Source organism: Gymnogyps californianus, chromosome 2, assembly GCF_018139145.2.
Source record: "Gymnogyps californianus isolate 813 chromosome 2, ASM1813914v2, whole genome shotgun sequence".
In the NCBI taxonomy this organism is placed as follows: Eukaryota; Metazoa; Chordata; class Aves; order Accipitriformes; family Cathartidae; genus Gymnogyps; species Gymnogyps californianus.
The window spans coordinates 103,672,418-103,688,532 of NC_059472.1; the positions used below are offsets into that span (position 1 = coordinate 103,672,418).

At 47.3% G+C, this 16,115-nt stretch overlaps 1 protein-coding gene across 1 annotated transcript in view; it reads right to left on the minus strand.

The window, feature by feature from the left end:
- Positions 1-3,867: 3,867 nt before the first annotated feature.
- SLC66A2 (solute carrier family 66 member 2) overlaps positions 3,868-16,115 on the minus strand; it is a 71,794-nt gene continuing 59,546 nt past the window's right edge. Inside the window, exon 6 of the mRNA XM_050891678.1 lies at positions 3,868-7,108. Coding sequence (XP_050747635.1) covers positions 6,901-7,108 — 208 coding nt within the window. The 3' untranslated portion in view covers positions 3,868-6,900. The remainder of the gene's footprint in view (positions 7,109-16,115) is intronic.

A 16,115-nucleotide genomic window follows, 5' to 3' on the forward strand; every position in this document is an offset into this window, starting at 1 on the left:
GCCCATAGCAGCCCTGATACTGCTCCTTTGCAGCCATAGCCAGGCCAGACAGCCCCAAGCAGCGCAGGGGGGTCACTGGGCCAGGTTACACAGCTCAGAGCAGCAGGTGTGTTTTACACACACAGCTCGCTGGTGAGTGCTACAGGAGATGGAGGCAGCAAAACTGACCCCCCTACCCTGCAGGCTGCATCTGGGTCTCCAAACCTCCACCTGTCTTGAACTACAAGCAAACCAAATGCAGCCATCATTCACAGCCCACCACCACTGGGAGTGCATCTGCTCCTCGTGCCAGGCAAGGAGGGCCAAGGGCTGGTGGATGGTGCCTGGGCTGACTCAGACTCCTGGCAAAGCAATACCAGCACTGGGTTGCTGTGACTCATGAGAGATTTTAATTTTATTATTTCTTTAATCGTGATGCTGGCATTTCTTGCATTAAGGCTTATTAAGGTTTGGCATCAGGGATACAGCTTTGCAGACGGCTAAATGTAAACCAGCAAAGTGAGCAGTGTGTGGGAACAGCGTGGCATGGTGCTGAGGGGCAGCAGTACATTTTATGGTGGCATTCAGGTGCTCAGTCTTCAAGTGGGACCTGACAGATTCACCAGGTGAACTCACAAGTTCACCTTTCATGGTACTTTGGTTCATGCACACCAGGTGCTGTTTAGCACTACATCTCTGGTGTGAATGCAGTGATCACAGCTAGTGTGTACAGAGGGTGCAGAATACATCTCCTCAAGGTGGTGAGGCCCACGAATGACCAGCAGCATTAGCTTACTCTTAGAAGAGCCATGTTAGAGTAGACATCCTTGCAGATGAAGCTTCATGCTTGCAGTGCTAGCAACCAACCGTGAACGAATGCCGCTTTTGGCCCCGCAGCGTGAAAAAAACAGCACTGGGACAGCTAACTGCAGCTCAGCAGCTGTGTAGAAAACCAGACTGATGACACACACCGTATTATTGCTGTGCTCCATCAAGTTGCTATTGTCCTACAATAGCGAGTTCTTTATATTTTTCAAAAGGCACATAATTAATTCCAGCACGCACAGAGTTTTAATAAAGTGACAAACCCCACTCATTATGTCTGCTAGTCAAGGCCTGGCTTTTAATAGAGTTTCATTTTATCTATTGAGATGACAGATGAGGAAACAAATATAAACCAGGAACCTTTTAAACAAATTATTTTTGGAAGCTGTATAAAGAAGTTGTGATGCACACATTGCCAGACATAAAAGATACCCAGAGGAGAGCGAGTTTCACCCAGCGTAGCTGTTTTTATGGGTGATGCTTACTACTTTTGATTAGCCACTGGAGAAGTGTTGGTTTTGTTGTGTATGGTGGTGGTTGTTTTTTTCTTTGACACAGCACACACGTGATTTAAGGCCATTTATCTCTAACTATAATAAATGCTACACTGCTGTCTGCATGCATTCCGGTGCCAGTGGGTAGTTATACCTGTTTCTTTGAAACACAACCTAATCTAGTGCTTCATGATTGTAGCACATTGGGTTTGCCCCAAGGAAAAAAAATTCCTCTCTCCTATGGGACAGAGACTCACAACACGTGAGCAAAGCTGCCTCTTCTACACGGCCGTCTCAGTGGCAGCACGCGTGGGCCTGGACATACAAATTCTGGCAGTTGGCAACAATAATAATCTGAAAACCGTAACTATGTTTGAGAGCTAAGGATGTGGTAACTAACTGGTAAAGGGACAGAGTTAGAGGGAATGGCACAAAGTCAAACACAACTCCTTCAGCTCATACAGCACATATGCACAGCCATCTCCTACCTTACAGCAACCTCAATTAAGAAAAAGCACTAATTGTAAGAAAAACATGACACTGGTATCACCCCCTCAGCAGTAAGCCAGACAGAGGTTGCTGTCTCACACTGATAAGGCCAGAACAGACACGGTCTATGGCAGCCTCGCAGCAAATGCTTCACAGGGGCAAAGTATCCTTGGCTCTCACAGGGCCTGGCGCCTACAAGCTACAGCCTTAGAAGAGTGTGATGCCTTGGGGCAGAAGAGGACAGAGGCAGATGGAGGGGCTGATGGGTAGAGAAATGCAGCGTGGTTCTGCTGGCCCATCTGAGGCTGAGCAAAGCCCCTCCGTCTCCCAGCACAGCTAAGCCAGCACCTACAAGAGCCACATCCACGTAAACTGGTACACAGAAGGGCAGGATAGGGGTCTGAAGTCCGAAGTCTGTGTTTGCTGTCAGGGCATTTCCAGATGCTGACGTCCGCTTGGGACCTGGCTGCTTTACAAGGCTGTTAACAGGGAGATCTGCCCCTGCTCCAGGGTGTGCCTCACATTTTGTTCTAGTCCATGTCTCTAATTCACTGCTGTTGGCACAGGTATCCAGGCAGTGTGTTTGTTTATTGGCATATTGTTGACTTACACATTAACGTCTTCTTTCTGATACAGAAAGCCACCAACAAAGCTACAGCTGTCAGTCAGGTCCTTGAAGCCTTCTTGGCACTCAAGCCTAAGCTAAGGATCACAACCAAATTTAACAGCCAGCATCTGTGGGCCAACTTTTGCTTTACTACCCAGTGCCGAATTTGAGCTTTGCCTTTTGTCTTAAGCTGTTTTTAATTGCATCTAACTACATATGTAGATACATGCACCCAGATGTCTAACCATGAAACCTCTGTCTGTATGGAGCCGCGGCGCAGAGCACGGCCTGCCCTGCACGGCCAAGGGAGAGCTTTGCCCTGAGGCCAGGGCCAGTGCTGCACCAGCCCGCAGGACAAGGGCCCTGCTGCTGCCCTGGCTGCTGCAGCGTCCAGAGGTGGCTGTGAGAGCTCTCGTTTACTGAAGGGGCCGTTGTTTCATTTAGGGCCAGTCCCACCATTAGCTTCCTTCCCCTGAGTGAGTGCCAGAGCAGCAGCCAGTTAACACCAGTACTATTTGGGACAGATGGCACAACCACTATGAGTAATGAGCAGGCTCGGCTGTTGTGGGAACTGCTTGGGCCATTGCCCTCCATGGTCTCCACTGCCCGCAGACTGTAACAGAGCAGACAGGTTTTACTCCCCACTCTTGTTTTCCTCCTCCTTTACCCTCACTTCACTAATTACCTACCTTTGCCCTTCCAGGTCTTGGTTTTCCTTCACTCCCTCCCCTCCAGGAGTCTCTCCCTTCAGCCCCTTATTTAAGCAAGCTCAGTCTCTCCCACCTCTCTCTTCCTGCCCTTCCCAACCCTCTCTCCTGTGCCCCCAGCCCTCTCCCCTCACCGACTCCCCTCCTCCAGCTTCCACAGCCATTGCACACAGCAACAGCAAACCGTCTCTCCACGCCGGAGCAGCCAAACAGCCTGGAACAGCAGCCCAGCAGGGCCCAGGAGCCACACATCGGCCACAAGGCTGGTCCCGACTGTCTTGGCTTGTTTTCACGTCCTGAAGCAACAGGGAGGGAGGTCAAGACTCCTCTTGGCACAGCCGTTGGCCATGAGGTGACACGCTCAGTTTCCTCATCTTCTGTGCAGAGGCTGCAAAGAGCATGTCCCTCAGCTGTGTCCCGTCTCTGACCTCATTATGCAGTTTGCATGATACAGGGATTTTTTTAAAGCTACATAATAATCCGTTAGTAATTTGTTTTTACTGTGAGCTTCATGAGCATAAGAGTTAAGTGGTCACGAGGGTAACTTTACCCCAGGATGTATGGAAGAGCAGGGGACAGAAATCCAGAACCCCTGTCATGCATCATGACCTCAGGACAATTTATGCCTTGTGCTCACCCACACATCAGGAGGAAAAAGCACACTAATTATTCCTACAGACAATGCTCTAGACAATATGAGTTATAGTAAGAGTTAAGAAGCACGCATCTTATATCTGAACAAAACAAAGCAACATTGCAATTTATATATAATAGATAATTTTTATTTAAAAAAACATTGCAACTGACAGAGAAAATAAACGCCATGAAATGTGCCATACATTCAAAGAGACGTATTTGAAGTAATTGATTTCTTATTCTCTGAGATGATCATTGATACAGATACTTCCTGACAATTAAAGAACAAAAACAAAGTTCTGTAACATTTTGTCCCTAAAGTATCTTGCAAGATGCAGTTCAAGAGTTCCTGGCCAAGAGTCCTACCTTGCTAAATGCCGCATACAGAAGATGACTTTAGACATGGTTTCACTGGCTTCTCTCCCAGCATTTGCAGCTCTGGTGTGAATGAGACTGGTCTGCAGAGCGCGCTGGTTTGGGTACTGATGACAGACTCGAGAATCTGCCCAGGGAAGAGTCCCAAAAGGAAAAAACAACAGTTGTTTTATTCTCAGTAATACCTGTAGTTCAAAGCCAAAGAGGTGGCCAAAAGTGTGCACTCCCAGGTGAAGCTATAACACACAGAAGTATATTTCTTAAGAGCCATTTATTTCTTATATCCCCGTTTCATAGAATATTAGAAAAAGACCACCATATACAAAAATCTTTTCATTACAAGTTATTAAAAAAAACCTTCAGACCATTAAAACACACAAGAAAGTGTTTGTTTGCATACAGTAGAAATACAATCCTCATTAAAGCAGCATACCAGAGAAGCCAGTTGTTAAGTAAGTTTTCAGTTAAAAAAGACAAAAGCCCAGATGTTCCTGTAACACAACCAGAACATTGGACAAAAGAGAGGAACAAAACATTCATAGTCTGCCATGCCGGGTACATCATCTTTGTAAGGTCACTTCAGGCCTAAAAGAGTACGGTATCGAACAAAGAGCGTGGAGTCAGTGCCCGGGCAGAGCATTCTGTGCCCAGCCCTCGGAAACAGCAGCTCTCCTCGGCTCTGCTTTGCTCACGCAGATCGAACTGGATCTGCTGGGGCAGGAGGGACTTCCCGAGGACACCCTTCCCTCCACCTCCAGCAGTGCCCCCACCAAAGGGCAGGATGGCTTGGCTCCAGGGCAGGACTTCTGCCCACAGGTTTGGGCCTCAGCCCTCCGCCACTAACATGTCAGCTCCAAAACCAAACGGCACGTGCAGTGGGAGCCCCGATGTCAGCCTGGGGCTACCTGGGGAGTGAGAGGGGCACAAGTCTGTAAAGCAGCCCAGGGACAGCCCACTCCTCCCTGTCTTATGACGGACATTCCCAACCGAGCATCCCGCAACCACTGCTGCAGCCTGCTGACACTTCCCCTCCAGAGGACAGTTTGCCACCAATGAAGACAGTCCAGACTCAAATCATGAGGTTCCCAAATAAAACAGGGTAGGGTAAGTATCTGATTTACACACTGAAGTTATTAAACCTCAGACTTGCTGCCACTGCTAAGAAAACATAAGCTCTTGGGCTAATCTTGGAGAAAAAATGATTCTCAAAAATCTGTCCCAGCTCTAACACCTTGCCTGTGGTCAGATGGGATTCACCCAGCAGCAGGGAGTGAGCCTCATGAAGAAGAAAGCAGCGCAGGCATAGCTGTTCCTGGGACTAAGCGTCTTGCTATGGCTGCCTCATACCAACCAGGGCGGTTTCATGATGGCAACTGGAAGAAGCCCAGGGGCTTGGTCACAGCCCGCTGCGGGTCCACACCACCTGCAGCTGCTAGACACATGCAGTTCTCAGAAAGGGCACGGTGACCTACGCTGGCAAACAGCCATTATAGACAACATCTACATTTATAAATAAACTTTCCACTCTTTCAGCTTTCTCAGTCCCTCTGTCTAAGTACAGGCTGCTGATTCTTCTAAGAGCCTACAAGATCTTAAGCAACAGAAAAGGGAAAACGTGGACTCCTTCCTTGTTGGGTCAATGCAAGAAACACCCCAAAACTTAAACTGGTTCTTGTTTGGCATTAAACAACATGAACATGAATCTCAGCCTCAACAAATCAAGCTGCCAGATGCTAGTCCTACTCCATAGGATACGGCTTTTTCTCTGTCTCAAACTTTTTCACTTCCCCTTCTGAGGCAATGGAAGTGGAGTTGCTTCTGCCTTTGTGGCTCAACCGCTATCTAGAAATACTTGCCTGGCAATACTGGTAACACGCATCTGCTGGCCCCTTGGTTTGTGAAAGACATCCTACAGCCCAACTCTGTCCTGTGCACAGCTGCAGGAGCAGTGCTGCCCCCTGAGTGCAGGGCAGGCTGTTCCCAAACCCCATCGTTTCAAAGCACGACTACCTAAGTTACCTGCAGTCTCCTGTTAGCTCCTCCTTTTGGCTGACGGCTTGACTGGCTGTGCCTACTCCAAACGTGGCTCCAGCATCATCCATACTCAGACCCCCTTCATCATCTCCTTGATGTGTCTGCCTGCCACACTGATCCCGCAGCGGGGGTGAACACCTGCCATTCACTCCTGAACGCATTGATGCTTTACACTGAGTATGACTGGTTCATTTCTGGCTGCTCACCTCTTTGCAGGGCCTCCCGCCCTCACCTTCTCTGCTCACCAGACACCCTTCTTAAAGAAAAGAGAAAGCTCCTGCATTTGCTCTTCAATACTTCTTCCTACATCGTGGAGATACTGAATGCTAGCATATGCCACAAAATTCCTGCCAATATACAGACTTTATGTTATATAAATAGGTAAAAGTTTCAGACAAAATATCCTATAATTTCTGTGGTGTAACATTTTTAAATAGCATTAAAAACACAAACCATCCAGCCCTTGTGATTGAATATACAAACATTTGTGAATTGATAAGGCTCATAGGTACATATGCAAAAATAAAGTGCCCCTCCCCCCACCAAGGAACAGTTCTGTACAGCTAAGTCTGAAAACAGAGAGAGCAAGTTATTTAAAATAAAACCTCCCGAGCTGGAAGTGCAGCCAGATTTTCAATCCTTGTTCTCATTTCTGCTTTCAACTCGGCAACACAGGAGTATTTACAAGCGGAAGAGGAGCTGCCACGGCTGACTCCACAGCGCCGTTGACCTGCAACTTGTCCAGCTAAGTGCCTCACAGGGCCTTGGTGCTGGCTGGATGTGCAGTGTGGGAGACAGGCTTCTGAGGGTAGTAGCTGTACAAGTAAACCTGCAACAGGATAGCGATGTCCACAAAAACCTGCAGGAGTCCACAGATGGAGAACTGGAAAGGGGCCTGATTCAAGATGAAGTAAACAGTCTTGAATGTGTCCCCACTGGTCCACATCAGCACCATCTTGACACTAGAAGACAGGAAAGAAGGGAAGAATATTTATTGAGAAGAACTTGTGATTAGACCTGCCCTGCCAGAGGATCCCATCTACTTCAGCAAGGGTTTATACTCAACAGTGCGTTGGGACTCCCCTCGACGAGGGCAGACAGCGTGCAGCACTGTACTTCGAAGGGAGGATCAAATTCTCTACCCCACAAACTGCAGCACTCTTATCTCAGCAATTACAGCTCCAAATGCCTGTGGCTATGAAGGTATCCAACATTTTAAAATATCCAGCTAGGGTATTTGACTCAGCGGTACTCTGTAAACATGACTGCCACATGCTGACAGCACCGACCATAAACCAAAGTAATACAGTGCCTAGAAAACAAAGGCAATTCATCCCAGCAATTAACTTCTTGTGTGTGCAATTTTGTGGTCACACAAGGTGAAGTAACACATAGACTGCTCTTTCATGCATGCACACTTTCTTAGCATCTGCTGAAACAAACACTTCTGATAGATACAAGAAACCATTTCTTATTGCAGAAAATGCAAAACCAAAAAAACAGAAAGACAGATTGTCCAGTAATACAGAAGGAGGGGAAATGACATGCCTGCAGCTGTTACTGGAAGAATGAACACCGCTAGGGATTTTTATCAAGGACACAGATCAAGAGCAATGCTCTGACTTCCTTTTAATAGCCATCCTTGCTTTCATCTTGCTGTCCTGCTGAGCCATCCCCTGTCCTGCAGTCCAGCTCCTGCTCCCCCACATCAGGAGAAACTCTGGGGAATAGAAGCAAGTTCTTCAAACAGACCAAATTTTTTTCAGTGCCCTCAACAAAATGTGAACAACCAGATCCTGAAGGCTGCTTCCAAGCTTCATGCACTTTAACAGGAGAGCTTTTAAGCAGCTGGATAAGCAGTAGCGGACAAAAGCTTTGTAGTTCACAGTATGAGCATTGCGCATGATTTGTCATAATTATGAGCAATTACGTTTTGCCAGCACTGACTCCCAATTCATCAAATACAGTCAGGCCCATGCAGCAGGGTAGGACTTAATGTTCACTTCTCAAACATTCAGGCAGGGAGCTAGCACAATTTGTATTTTGGACACAAGTACACAATGCTATTGCAAGCCAAATGTTGCAGCCCACTCTCTCCCCATATGGGAAGGGTTGCCAAGAGCATCAGTTTGTACTGCCCCATTGCGCTATGGAACACAAGCCTTTTTGTAACTCGTGTCACGTGACTGAGAGCATAAAACAGGTCTACAATCCGATGGACCTTCCAAAGAGAGTCTCTGTGTGGAAGCGCAAGCAAGGACGTGGGGTTGAGTGAGCAGTCATTCCCCACCCAAGGTCATCCTAAAAATGTAAATAAATAATCAGAGAAGGAAAACAAATGCTGAACCCACAATGTCATTTGTGCTTGGTGCAAACAGCCTGCGCCACCTGCCTTGTGCATGTTCCCAGTCACACCCCATCACCTTACATCACCCTTACGGGAGGTTTACAGACGCAGGCAGTGGTGGGGATTGTTCGGGATTTTAATTAGGAAGGGCGATAAACTCTGAGGGTAATAAAACTGGCACCTTGCTTGCAGGCAGCCAACATTCCTCCTCCTCTGATTTTAAGCTTATCAGTGTTTGCTGGGCAACTGATTACAATTTAATTGCGAATCTGTCCTGGCATGGTTGGGGACCCTCACTAGCAGCACGTGCTAAACCGGGTAGGTCAAACTAACTGCTCGCTGTTGACAGAAAGGCAATTCAGGGATGCCATGAAATATCTGAATAGGAATTTAACATGCAAAGGATATTTGTCACATATTCCCCATGGAGAAAGCTAGCTGGGTTTTAAAAGTGACCCCACAGTGCAGTGCAGATGTGGAGGAGAAAATACACACTGTCAGAAGATGTACAGCCCACAAAAGAGTTTACTCCCCCAAAGACAGAATAATCACTGGGGGAAACCTTACGGACACATGCAGTTCAGCAGCGCCGTAGGAGCCAAGCACTAGAAGCACACCTCTAGCTGTGTCACGTGCTGTGCTACATTTGCCAAAGCAATTCTGGGTTTTGCTAGGAAGCCACCTGTGGACTCAACAGCCTGCAATACCAACTGGGTAACTTGGTGCATGCTCCAATAGCCTTTGCATGTTCCAGAGCCCTGCTCTCCAGCTCGTATATCAGACACTCAAGGAAATCAGCATCATGCCTGGGGTTCTCATTAGGACATGACAATGCTCTATACACAGGAAAATCTCAACTTGTCCTTGGCAAAAATGATTTAAAAAAATGTAACGGACAGTTTAGAGCCACCACCACTGGTCTGTCACTGAGTCAAAAAATATACATCCTTCTCTGTCCAGTAGCTTGGACAAAACAGCAGAGAAAACCTGCAAATCACCAAGGTACTATAAAAATGCAAACTAAAAATATACAGAACACTTGATGTTCCACAAAACCTCAGTACAGCAGCTGCGCCGAGGTTCTCAGAGCCCAGGGTTAATGCAAAGCAGTGACTGTGGGAGTGCCAGCTGCTCTCCAGAGAGGCCGGGACTGGACAAAAGGAGCATGTCCATCACAGACCTAAAGGTGTGTGGGGTAACCGAAAACAGCTTGGCAAGGAAATGGGGACAGTGTCACGCAAGAAGTGAGAAGAGGCAATGAAGAACCCCAGTGGAAAGCCGAGGAGACATGAGAGGAGCAGACAGGTCAGTCAGATGAGAAGGGGGTAGGAAAAAGAGGCTGGAGCAGGACAGGGAATGACAGGAATGGAAGAGAACTGGGAACCTGGGACACAAGTCCTTGGAAACAACCTGAATCTGAGGTGGACAGACGGCAGAGTACAGCCTGGGACAAGGGTGTTCAGGGTTGTATTGGGTTTGTGTGGTACGGTTTTGGTAGCGGGGGCAGTGGGGCTACAGGAGTGGCTTCTGTAAGAAGCTGCTAGAATCTTCCCCTATGTCCGATAGAGCCAATGCCAGCCGGCTCCAAGTCCGACCCGCTCCTGGCCAAGGCCGAGCCCATCAGCGATGGTGGTAGTGCCTCTGTGGTAACATATTTAAGAAGGGGGAAAAGAAACTGCGCAACAGCAGCCGGAGAGAGGAGCGAGAATATGTGAGAAACAACTCTGCAGACACCAAGGTCAGTGAATAAGGAGGGGGAGGAGGTGCTCCAGGCGCCAGAGCAGAGATGCCCCTGCAGCCTGCGGTGAAGACCATGGTGAGGCAGGCTGTCCCCCTGCAGCCCATGGAGGTTAACTGTGGAACGGATATCCACACTGCAGCCCGTGGAGGACCCCACGCCAGAGCAGGTGGATGCACCCAGAGGAAGCTGTGACCCTGTGGGAAACCCATGCTGGAGCAGGCTCCTGGCAGGAGCTGTGAACCTGTGGAGAGAGGAGGCCACACTGGAGCAGGTTTGCTGGCAGGACTTGTGACCCCGTGGGGGACCCACGCTGGAGCAGTCCATTCCTGAGGGACTGCACCCTGTGGAAAGGACATGCAGAAAGGACCCACGTTGGAGTAGTTCATGCAGAACTGCAGCCTGGGGAAGGACTCACGTTGGAGAAGTTCGTGGAGGACTGTCTCCTGTGGGAGGGACCTCACGCTGGAGCAGGGGAAGAGCATGAGGAGGAAGGAGCAGCAGAGACGTGTGATGAACTGACTGCAACCCCCACTCCCTGTCCCCCTGTGCCACTCAGGGGGGAGGAGGTAGAGAAATTGGGAGTGAAGTTGAGCCTGGGAAGAAGGGAGAGGTGGGGGGAAGGTGTTATAAGATTTGGTTTTATTTCTCATTATCCTACTCTGATTTTGATTGGCAATAAATTAAATTAATTTCCCAGAGCTGAGTCTGTTCGGCCTGTGATGGTAATTGGTGAGCGATCTCTGCCTGTCCTCATCTCAACCCTTGAGGTTTTTGTTTTATTTTCCTCTCCCCCTGTCCAGTTGAGGAGGGGAGTGGTAGAGTGGCTTGGTGGACACTTGGCGTCTAGCCAAGGTCAACCCACCACAAGAGTGAAGCTAGGGAATGAGCAGAAGAGATGTGCGCTGGCCCAGGACCCCCACCTCATCACTGTAATGTCTGCATGCATTCCTGAATGCCCCCAACACCCTCTCCAATTAAGTACGTGTGTCACTCTTCCAGTGCCTGCCTTAGGGAGAGGAAAAGCTACAACTGCTGTCGGCTCTCCCCCATCTCAACCAGCATCCATTTGCACACACAGCCTGAAAGTTTCAGCTTGCTGAGAAACCCATTGAGTGTCTGCATGGCATCTCAGGGGGGAACAGAGCTGCCCCTGCCCCCACTACCACATCACAGGCCCATGCTTCAGGAGGCTGGGAGAGGGGCTGAATGAAGTTTACACCATCAACATGGCTTCCACCACGTCCTAACTTCCAGACACTGGGGTACAATAGTAATGGTCCTTCCCCTTTATGTGGGCTGTGCAATCGCCTTGTCCTCACTGCATACGCAGATGCCATTCGCAATAATGCAACGGTGCGTGCATGACTATGCGTGACTGATCGCATGGATACACCATCACTGCTCTCATACTTCCAGCTATTGTGTCACTTCAGGATGCCACACAGGATAGAAAAGCCAGTTTTTGTCCGCAGCTTCTCAACTTCACCCACTCACTTGGGGAAGAGAGGTAATTCTTGTATTTATTCTTTCTTTTGGGGTAGAAAAGAAAGAAACCAACCTATCATCTTGGGCAGATAGCTGCCTCTTACCTGCCCCAGAGCAGAAGAGAGCAGTGTCTGTGCAGAAAGAGAGGGGTTTACTGCCCAAAAGAAATGGGAGTTCTCAGCTGGTTGTGGGGAAGGAAGAGGAAAAAGGGGAGAGCACACCCAAGGCCTTCTTCCAGTGCTCTGCTGTAACCTCCATTTGCTGAATGAAGCTCCAGTCCCTTCCCGTAAGACTTGTGGGGCTCATTTTTAACAAGTTACCAATACACCAAAGGGGGCAACCCTCTAGTCTCAGCTTTCTTCCCCTGCAGGACTCTCCATGCCACGTGACAGAAAATGTGTGGGATCACCGCAACAGTGTAAGCCTCCCAGAGAGCCACATGACGCAGCAGTGGCTCCAATGCAGGCTGCCAATGGTGGTGAACAAGCTCTCTGTGTGGCTCTGCTCCTTTGCAAAGCCATGTGCCAGGTGCCACCGGCTGGCAGATCGCAGCCCGTTGGTGTACATCTGGCCCTTGGCTTCACGGTGCAATAGAAAATGCTGTGCTGTTAACGTAGATGAGGCTTTGCTGCAAGAGGCGGTCAGGGCCAACCATCAACGCTGCCTGAGACCGGACAGAACACCACAAGGAGGCTCCATGCAGCAAAAATTTCCCAACCAATCTCTCAAAGACCAACTTCACACTATATCTTCCTGACATCTGCAAAGCCACATGAGCAAAGCTGTTCTGTGCAGCACTGGCTACACAGCAAAGCAGGATTTGGGAGTAAATAAACTGATACCTTTCCTGAAGTAGCCCAAAGCTAAGCTGGGGAGACGTGGAAGGCAGGAAATGCTCACCTTGTTGATATAGAGGATACGGTCTAGTAGGATAGCACAACTGCTCTTAGCACAAATGAGCGAGCAGGTTAGGGGTAAGCAGTGCCACAGAGCGATTCGGGGAGGTAGAAATAAACAAAGGGCAGCATTTTGTTGTGTGACAACAGAGATGCCAACTGGAGGGGCAGGAGGCAGGAACTGCGCTGAAATAGCTGGTATTGCCAGAGGCTGAAGCAGACTTACAGTAAAAATAGCACTTCCCAGTAATGTAAATCAGTACTGCAGTATCCAATGACAACAAACCTCCTAAAAGCAAGTGCCTTCCTTACAGTTGAGCTCACTACAAGGAGTTGCTAATGTAGTAACAGTCAGTGTCAAGTCTGTGTAAATTGCAATTGACCACAAAGAGGAAAAGCTGGTATTTTTCAACTGCTCTTGAGATCTGAAAGAGCACTTATTTATTCTGCTGTTGGAATTAATTCTCAGAAAGACACCATCACTTCTGATCAGACACTAGACTAGGGGTGGGTTGCTAAATGCTATTTTTTAATATGGTAATATAAAAATGCCCTACAGCGCTGCTGTTCTCTACCACTGATAGTAGATTTCATAAAGACACTGCACCAAACTTCATATGCTAAATAAATAAATGGCATGCTGGAGAAAACAGCATTTGCTTTTCTCAAGGAACAACTTGCTTCATTCAGGTTCCTTGTATATTGTGTACTAATTCTGAAGTGACAGCAGCTAGAGGTAAAAAACACCTATTAGTACACTGTATCCGCAGTCAGCCAACGAACCTTAATTTTTACAGAATACTCCTGAAATTATTCAAATGTAGAAAGAGCTTGTAGAGTGCATTCAAAAGAGAAAAAAAAAAACCCTGTTGCTTCTCTTTGAGGAACTGCACTAGAGGCTGAATAATTTACAGAACAATGAGATTAGCCAGATATTTAGGCTCAACCCCCCTTATCCAGGACTAATGCTACTCAAATCAAAGCTTTTCAGCATCATCATTCCTTCTGCTCAAAACCTGTCTGTGACAGTCTCAACTCTCTGATTTTCCATTGGAGTCTTTGCACACTCTGCTCAACGTTAGTCACTTCTTGGTCATTACACCTTTCTTCTTCCTTCATCTGAAAGAGCAAAAACTACCAAAAAAAGGATCTTGTAAAAAAATATGAGATGTGAAGCCCCCTCTTCCTCCTCCCTGGTAAACCAGTCTGTCTTAAGACTAGTTGCAACCATCCATCAAAATAACTTACAAACAGTAGCACATTAGCAGAGCTGCAGAGCAGCAGTCTGCAGAACATGGGCTGGCACTTAGCACAAAACCTACACAAGAAGAAAGACACAGCAGTACTCGCTTCCCGTTTCCACTGTAGATTTTCTCACATCAATGTTATGACTCTGCATGTTTGTAGCTTAACACACAAACCCAAAAATACCCTGCAAGCTGGAAGACACAAAGAGAATCAGACATTAGACAGTGACTTCCGTTGAGAAATTCTGTAGTGGTTTGACCAGACATTTCAGCACAAATAGCAACAGGAGGTACGTGTTGCCCTGATGTAATTACATCCTGCTACAGTCACAAACTTAGTGCTAAGTGTGCTCAGGCAGTCAATGAACTCAAAAATCCTATGGTATTTTCAATAACAGAAAAATAAGTATAATTTGTTGACCTTTATCTACTTTGAAAATTGCCTTTTTTTTTTCTTTCTATCCCAGGCAACTGGATCTAAAAAGAGGAGCATTAGCCTGGACTCTTTTTGTTCAAGTATCAGTGGAAGTTGACCACAACTTCCCCATATCATGGCCAAGTGCTAGACCAAGACACAGGTGATGCCAGCTTCAAAAATCTGACTTTTTAGATTGCCACAGTTTCAGACATTTCTTCATATATTAGCACTTGACTTTCATAGATGTTAAAAAATGGTGTCAGTTCTTTAAATGACTGGGGATATAAAAGCGGAATAAAATCATTTAAGAGCTGACAAGCTAGTATTTCCTTCAGGAATAAGGTCCACATCGAAACAGCCTGTCAATGAGTATTTTGAACACTGCATTTGGTTTTGGGAAGCGAGGAAGAGGGTACAGAAGGTATCTCTCCTGCAACCTTTTAAGCTGTTACCTCCCACAAGCCATTTGCATGGGGATGTCTGGAAGAGAAAGCAGATTCAGTTATAACATCCTGACTTTGGAAAACTTTCAGCTCCCATTTGCAGCTCCAAAATAGTCTACTTAGAGAAGACAGCAAGCATCCGTAACACTGCACTGCAATCAAGAGGCTGGCCTGCCTTCAACAGTGAAACACAGACCAGAAAACATGCAACCCGAATGCCATGGTATTTTTAACAGTGCACAAACCAAACAAAAATTAATAAACAGAGTATTTGTTCCTAACAAAAAGCCATATGGCTTAACAAAAAAGGAGTTCTCCTGATGCTAACTGAATTGTTAAGCCTGCCAAAAATTATTAAAAGGGAAAAAAAAAAAAGAGAAGAAAACATTGGGATCAGATATCCAAAGTGTTTGAAGTTTGGAAATCTGAAAACTAAATGTGCATACCCTAAGACAGGTCCTTCTGTGTGAGCAAGCATAGATCTTGTTTTTAAATACTGCACAGCCAGCTGGGAATCCAAGCATGAAACTGTTCACCAGTCCTACGTGCTCTGCCTCGGCGAGAGTGCCTTACCTCACTTCTCAACAATTCCTCTGAGGCTGGAGCAGCACTGACCATCTCCAGAGGGAGCCATTTGTCCAGCCCCACAACGCTAGCAGGAGTTAAGAGGAGCATGCAGCAAGAGAGATCCAGCATTTATTTTGGATCTCAGGAACTGAGCTAAAGCAGTTGAGTTAAAGCTGCATCCATTAGCAATGGATACCACAGAGGGCTGCAATATGAGAGCAAACTATCTGAAAGCTCCTGTGATTTTCAAGGACTGTAGACGTGTGCTGGTTTGGCTGGGACAGACTTAATTTTCTTCATAGTAGCTAGTATGAGGCTATGTTTTGGATTTGTGCTGGAAACAGTGTTGATAATACAGGGATGTTTTCATTACTGCTGAGCAGTGCTTACACAGAGTCAAGGCCTTTGCTGCCTCTCACACCACCCCACCAGCGGGCAGGCTGGGGGTGCACAAGAAGTTGGGAGGGGACGCAGCTGGGACAGCTGACCCCAGCTGACCAAAGGGATATTCCATACCATATGACATCATGCTCAGCATATAAAGCTGGGGGAAGAAGGAGGAGGTGGGGGGATGTTCAGAGTGATGGTGTTTGTCTTCCCAAGTAACTGTTACACGTGATGGAGCCCTGCTTTCCTGGAGATGGCTGAACACCTGCCTGCCGATGGGAAGTGGTGAATGAATTCCTTGTGTTGTTTTGCTTGCATGCGCGGCTTTTGCTTTACCTCTTAAACTGTCTTTATCTCAACCCATGAGTTTTCTCACTTTTACTCTTCCGATCCTCTTAAACTGTCTTTATCTCAACCCACCAGTTTTCTCACTTTTAC